At 41.0% G+C, this 6,468-nt stretch overlaps 1 protein-coding gene across 5 annotated transcripts in view; it reads left to right on the forward strand.

Moving 5' to 3' along the window:
- The first annotated feature begins 828 nt into the window (after positions 1-828).
- gpatch8 (G patch domain containing 8) overlaps positions 829-6,468 on the forward strand; it is a 28,005-nt gene continuing 22,365 nt past the window's right edge. For 2 of the 5 annotated variants that reach the window (XM_031861980.1, XM_031861977.1), the window contains exons 1-2: positions 913-933; positions 5,135-6,131. Coding sequence is in view for 1 of the 5 variants with exons in the window: in XM_031861976.1 (XP_031717836.1) it covers positions 889-933; positions 5,135-5,212 (123 nt within the window). In the remaining 4 variants the exon portion in view is untranslated. Of the gene's footprint in view, positions 934-5,131; positions 6,132-6,468 lie in introns of those variants that run through there. The other 3 variants (XM_031861978.1, XM_031861979.1, XM_031861976.1) reach the window with 2 other exon arrangements.

Raw genomic sequence — 6,468 nt, forward strand, 5'->3', positions numbered from 1 at the left:
CCACAAGTATTAACCAGACAGTGGCATTAACACTGGACTAAAATACATCAATGTTTCTTACATCAATACAGATTCACTCTAAGTCTTTTAAGTGGCTTCATCCAGAAATGTGCTGAGTCTGCATCGCTTGTGAACGTGGCCAAAGAAGATATTGATGATGTGGACCAGAGACAAACCAGTTCGTACCACTCATCAAAAACAACAATGACGTCAATTGGACATGGGCCTTATAACACATAATATCAAATAAATAAATAAAAACGCTAGAAGGTTTCGAGTAACAGGCTATTCAAGGTCTGTCAGTTAATAAATCGTAATATGAATAAGCATATATTTATTTTTAAATTTACAACACGTGAGCACAATATAAAGTAGAATAATAAAGATCTTAAAACTAGATTTTTAAACCCTTCAAGGGGGCAGATAATTAAAATAGATTGCATAATAATGCAGGACCTGCAGTAGTTGCTATTGTGCTTTGCTGGTGCAATTTTCCAAACAAATATGCAATTAATCAAATAAGTGCTATGGGTCTGGAGCTCCGGGACGTTGCCTCTTTTATCCATTCTTGTCAATTATTTATTTCTATAAAAAGCTAAAAAACTAAATCCAGCTGGGAATATTGTAAACAAGTGGAATATACTGAAGTATAAATTAATTACAGACATTACAGAATTAATAGAGCTTCACTTCATTTCAATTTGTGAAATTGTGACATCTTGGTGGAAATTATTTGGGGAAAAGGTCAATTAAAAGTGACCGCATCGGTTTTGGAAGTGCACATCATCATCCTCCTCATCCTCATCCTCATCAGCAGCAGCAGCAGCAGCTCAGCTCTTCAGTCGGACGCAGACGGAGCGATAGAGAAGCTGCTGCTCTGTTCAGAAAATGGCCGACAGATTTTCTAGGTTTAACGAAGATCGTGATTTCCAGGTAATGCATGTTAGACTGATTGACGCATTGCACATATTTGTATCATGTCCATCATTTACCACTTAAATACGGAATAAAACGCCACGTGCGCCTTCGTATTACTTCAAACAGCCTCGTGCATTTCGGTCCAGATTACGCTCAGCTAGCGCTGCAAGCTAAGCCAAGCTAACGCTAGTGCACTGCGGCTCTTCTGTATTTAACTTCCCTTTACGTCTCCGTGTTTGTACTGTGCGCTATATTTGGTTCCTGACATGGGTTGTGAGCTGTCGTGCAGCCCTCTTAAGCCACGCAACACGAAAAACGGATATTAAAGTCCAACTATCTTGTTAGTGACCTTGGGTAGTCTGGTTATTTATCGACATATGCTAACTGTGGATAGCTATAGCTAACGTTAGCACGTAGCTAACTGGTACGCACATTAGTAGCACTAGCTAGAAATGGCTGTATCATTTTGACAACTAGAATACAACGACATTAGCTAGTTAGCAGGGTTATAATCTACCTAGTAACAGCCAGATATGTGTTGGTGCAGTAATTTAATGATGTAACTACCACTAATATCTCGTAATAATAACATGATTTGCCACTAATTTGCTGATTTTGCAAATATATACACCTGTTTATAACTTGTGAGTTTTCCTTCTGTAAAGGAAACATCATTTAATCTCTGTTGTAACGTTGCTGATTTAGCTCACCTGGATTATGTTTGTTTCTATAATGCCAGTTAAATGTATTTTTCATTGTAAACAAAGCAGCACAAAGATGTAAACTAGGGGATCTTTATTTTCTTAAGTTGTGTGAAGTTAACTCTTATTTGTGCTAATAAATCCGTCCCTTCTGGACAAAATAATAACGTTATTTTTGTGTTGAGACGTTATTTCAGGTTGTATATTTACAACCGTTGTGCCAGAGCTGAGTTGCTGAGTTTCACAAGCCCACATATTGAGCCGTTTGTCTGTAGCTTGCCTGTTATCTACGACCACACCCACGAAAAGCCAAACACAACATTACTGATTAGACAAAAATAAGATGAATCCATATTTGTAGTTTGTTACCTTGTTTGTTTTCTTTCTCACCATAAAAATCCTCAGTTATTTTCATCCAAATTCCTCAGCTGACATAATCTCCCTGCTTTACCCAGCATCAGTCATACTTTGTACCGAGCATGTTTTTTATTTGACATGTATTGTTGGCGTGTAATCTACCAACTGGCAGTACAAATACAGAGGTGTCGTTCTGCTGCACATGCTGCCTCAGAAGCAAGATGATGTGTCAGAATCCTTCCCTTCTGAATATAAGTACAGTGTTCTGCAGTCATTTGTGTTTTTATCAAATGAAACCAGCCTCAAACTTCAGTCTGGAGTTGTGGGATTACCTGGGGGCTGCTGTTTCATGCGCAGGTGTCAAAACAGTTTCTAAACATTTCTTGCAGGAACCATTTTTCCCACATCACATTGTCCAAGTAGAAAAGTTGTCGTGGTATTGTACAAACATAATCAGTACTATGAATGTTGAGACAACTACTAGATAGTGGACATATAATGTAACAAAGATTGATGCCAATCATAACATTTTCATTGACCGTGTGTGGCCCCCCCCCCCCGAGTGATTTATAAAGGAAGTAAAGAACAGCTGTATGAACAGTGAGGGTCAGATGAAGGCCATAGATGAATGATTTGCCCCTCACCCGTGCATCTTTTTCTGATCTTTCACATCATAAAATGCCAAATGTTTTCAAACGAGGAGCCAGTGATGCTCTGGCTTGGTTTGAAAGCTTTTGGTATAATAGAAAATAGCTGTGAACTTTACTACAATTGCTGTGGCTGTTTGTTTTAGAAGCAGTCTTTTATTTCCTTGTGAAAATGCTATGGGGAAATAGGTCAATTACCAGACATGCAATGAAACCCATTACAAGTTTAAGCATGTGTAATTGCTTTGAATTGCTCATGATTTTTTTCCCTCTAAACGCACTGTGTTGCTGCCTGATGGGAACTCAGTATTCTGCTTTCTTATGTCAGAGAGAGGTGAATCGCTGTGTGGTCTGAATGAGTCTGTTGAGAGCAGCTCCGGCTCAGCACAGTGGAGCTCTGTGTGCGAGATCTGCTGCGAAGGCATTCATATGCTCAGTATTCAGAAAGTTTCTCTCCGACTCTACGGACTAAAGCCTGCTGCCAAGCAACACGGCGCCGGAAACACCCACAGACGGTATTCCTCGTTTCTCCTGCACAACCAGTCCAACAGCTTTGTCTGCTCTATTTATTTACATTGTTGTTGTTGGAGCTTTAGCATGCAGCTGATCAGGAGTTGCAGAACTCCAGACTCAGGCTGGCTGTAGCTCTCTCACTTCCTAATTCGAGGTTGTGTGGAGCATCTATTTCACAGTTTGTGCACTTTTTCACTGCAAATTTGCTCTTGTAATGTTCATCTAGAGGACAGAGTGACGGTCACTTCTATGCAGCATTGCTGTATTGTTTGTGTGCCAGAGCCTGGGCAATGAGGAAGCAGCAATGAGAATAAGAAGCCAGTGTGGTGGATGGGGGCTGTGCTGATAGCACAGTAAGTGGTCTGAGCAGAGAGTCAGCAGGAGGAGGGCGGTGGAAGAGCAGGCAGCCATTGATTTGTTTGTCAATAAAGCCTCTGCCTTTTCCCCGCATCTCCCCTCGTCATAATCCCCGGCTTCACTTAGGCTGATGAGGGGTCTGGTCTCATCTGAATTAATGACTGCCCTGTGTGGCATCAAATCACCTCATTATTGTGGGCTGATGTGAGGAGTTGCTTATCTATGCAAAACCAGATTCCCCCAGAGGACGTGGGGTGTAAGCCTCTCGGATGGCCCAGCCCGTGTTAAGGGTTTCTTCTTACAGTAACGTTTGCTGCAGCTGTACAGTAGCTGTGTAGCTGTACTGTAGACTGGAGAGTATTTTGCAGTAAATCAAGAAGTCCACAGTGATACAAGCAGATATCCTGCTGCGCGTGTTCCATCTCTCAAATAGACATGTCCTCCGGCTAGTAGCTGCAAGCATCTAGTAAATAATATACCGCAGACTATTTTTGGAATCTTTCAGTTTTCAGCTCGTGTTGAGGTCAGGAGAAGAACGGACTCGCAAACATGACCTTCGTCTCTCCGCTGCCGCTAAAGAGAGGAAGCCATCTGTCCAGCGCACAGGCTGCTTTAAGTTGGGCTTGTAAGCCCATTACTCACTCTCTGTTCCACCCAGGGCACGGACTTAAAAATACATTTGTAAAAGTAAAGCTATGCTTCAAATTGAGACAACAAATAGCCTGAGGAGGCAGTCGTCCTTCACTGCTGTCACTCCTAGAATACATGTGCCAGGAAATAAAGAGACGGACAACTTAACTCTGTCAAGAAAATTTTCAATCAAAGCTTTTAATAAACTGATGCTCAAAGGCTCGTTCATATCATAACTGGACAATGGGACAAGCATAGTCACATATTTCCTATTGTAGCATATACCTGCTGTGTGGAGCTTAGCTTAGTTTTAATGTGATGTTTCTCATATGTTTTAATATACCGTAAATATAAATCATCAATATTTCTTTGTACAGGCTGACGGTAAACAGTATGCTGTTAATTTAATGTGTGTTACTTTCATTTTAGAGTTAAATACTACCAAGAATGCATATGTAAAAAGAAAAGATATCTATAAAATGTCAGAAAATAGGGAAAAATGTTCACTTATGATTTTCCAGATGTCTTCGTCTTGGTTATTTTGTCTAAACTGATTCTGGAAATACCCAAATATATTCTGCGTACTCTTACACATGGCTAGAAAAGCAGCAAATCCTCATAACTGTCGGGAATATTCTGCATTTTGCTTGAACAATTACTGAACAGATTAATTTCTTATCAAATGTGTTTTTCTGTTGGTTGACTTCTGCCGGTAAAATTAAATATCACTATCTTTGATCTTTGACACAGATGTTGCGGCAATATTGTCGGGTTGACTGTTGGTGCTGTCACAATATATTTACACAATGATTTGTGATAGATAATCCTCAGTAATGTGGATACGAATAATGGAACAATAATACTGGTAAGATCAGAAGATCTCATCACTTTACTGTAGTGCAGTCTTTAAAGCAAGGAAAAGATAAAAATCAAGTAATTGTTTCAGCTCTTCTACCAACAAAGAAAGCAAGTATATGTCTTAAACAATCCTTTTAAATGTGTGTCCCTCAGGGTGGAAATCACTTTGACCAGTATGAAGAGGGCCACTTGGAGCTGGAGCAGGCGTCCTTGGACAAGCCCATCGAATCGGTAAGGCTGCATCCATCATCCCGCACCATTGGACCAGCTGTGAGAGTGGATGATTGGTCCAGGGAGGAATAAGAACCACACCTTTTTACTCCATTCATTCTGTCTAGATGCATCCCGTGTTTTCTCGAACACACTTGCCACCTAACCTGTAGAATCACTTGTCTCATGACCATTAATGCCCCTTTTAAGTCCCCCTCTCCCCCCCCTCCACTTCCCATGTCCTCTGCCTAGTCCATTTCCTGTGTGACAGTTAAAATGATTATGTATATGCTAGATCCTCCTGTTTTTATGTACAGATAACTGATAAACATTTGACGAGTCTCTCATTAGTCATTGTTAGTCATCTTAGCACTATGAGATGAGAAGACTCTGAAGGCGTGGAGTGGACAAAGCACCGTCTTTACCGGCTGCTTGCTATCATTCAGAAGACATTAGCTATTTGGTAATGACACGATTTTACTCTGGATACTAGATATAGATTTTAGGGAGTCTGCTGTACAAAGCCCTGTAGTTTTATTATATTTATTAGGTGATTTACTTATTCAACCACTGATTTAAAATGTATGGGGTGTGATCATGAATAAAACCCTCTTAAACAAGAACAAACTCATGTCACCGGGCAGATTTTGATTTAAACGCAGCCTGATTATGTAGTTTACATTTATACATCTGGTTATTTTCCTGTTAATAAAAAGTGGGCGGTGCTTATTCCACTCCACTCAGCAGACAAGAGAGCGCACATAAGATGGTGTGAATGGCCACATTTGTGTTTGAATGAGCGTGTGTCTATGTAGCTCTAGAATTCATGTTGTTAGTGTTTGTGTCTATAGGACAGTTATCTTATTGTACACAACTTGGGGTGTTCGACATTTCTCTCCTGCAGCGAATTGGCCCCTATTAGCTAAGCAGCAATGACCCGGTTTGTATTTGCACGCTCTGCTTTCTTACTCCTATCTTTAGGGTCCTTGTAACGCTTCTGACTGTCTCTCTCTCTCTCTCCGTTTCACTACTGTCACACTCTACCTCTATTCTCTCTCTACCTCCTCTTCGCTCTCGCTCCCTCCCTACTACACAGTGATTCGGTGTACAGTACCCTCTGTCATTCTGTGCTGGCATGGTGCTTGTGCAACTGGGACTGCATTTCTTCGCTGAAGAGGCACAAAGATAATAGCGCAGGAAGCTCACTTCTTTCTGTCTCCCCCCCCCCCCCTTCTTCCCCCATTAAGTAGCGCCCCACCACCCCGGCGCAGTCTCAA

The sequence above is a fragment of the Anarrhichthys ocellatus genome, unplaced genomic scaffold (assembly GCF_004355925.1).
Source record: "Anarrhichthys ocellatus isolate YVR2014 unplaced genomic scaffold, GSC_Weel_1.0 scaffold26, whole genome shotgun sequence".
NCBI lineage: Eukaryota > Metazoa > Chordata > Actinopteri > Perciformes > Anarhichadidae > Anarrhichthys > Anarrhichthys ocellatus.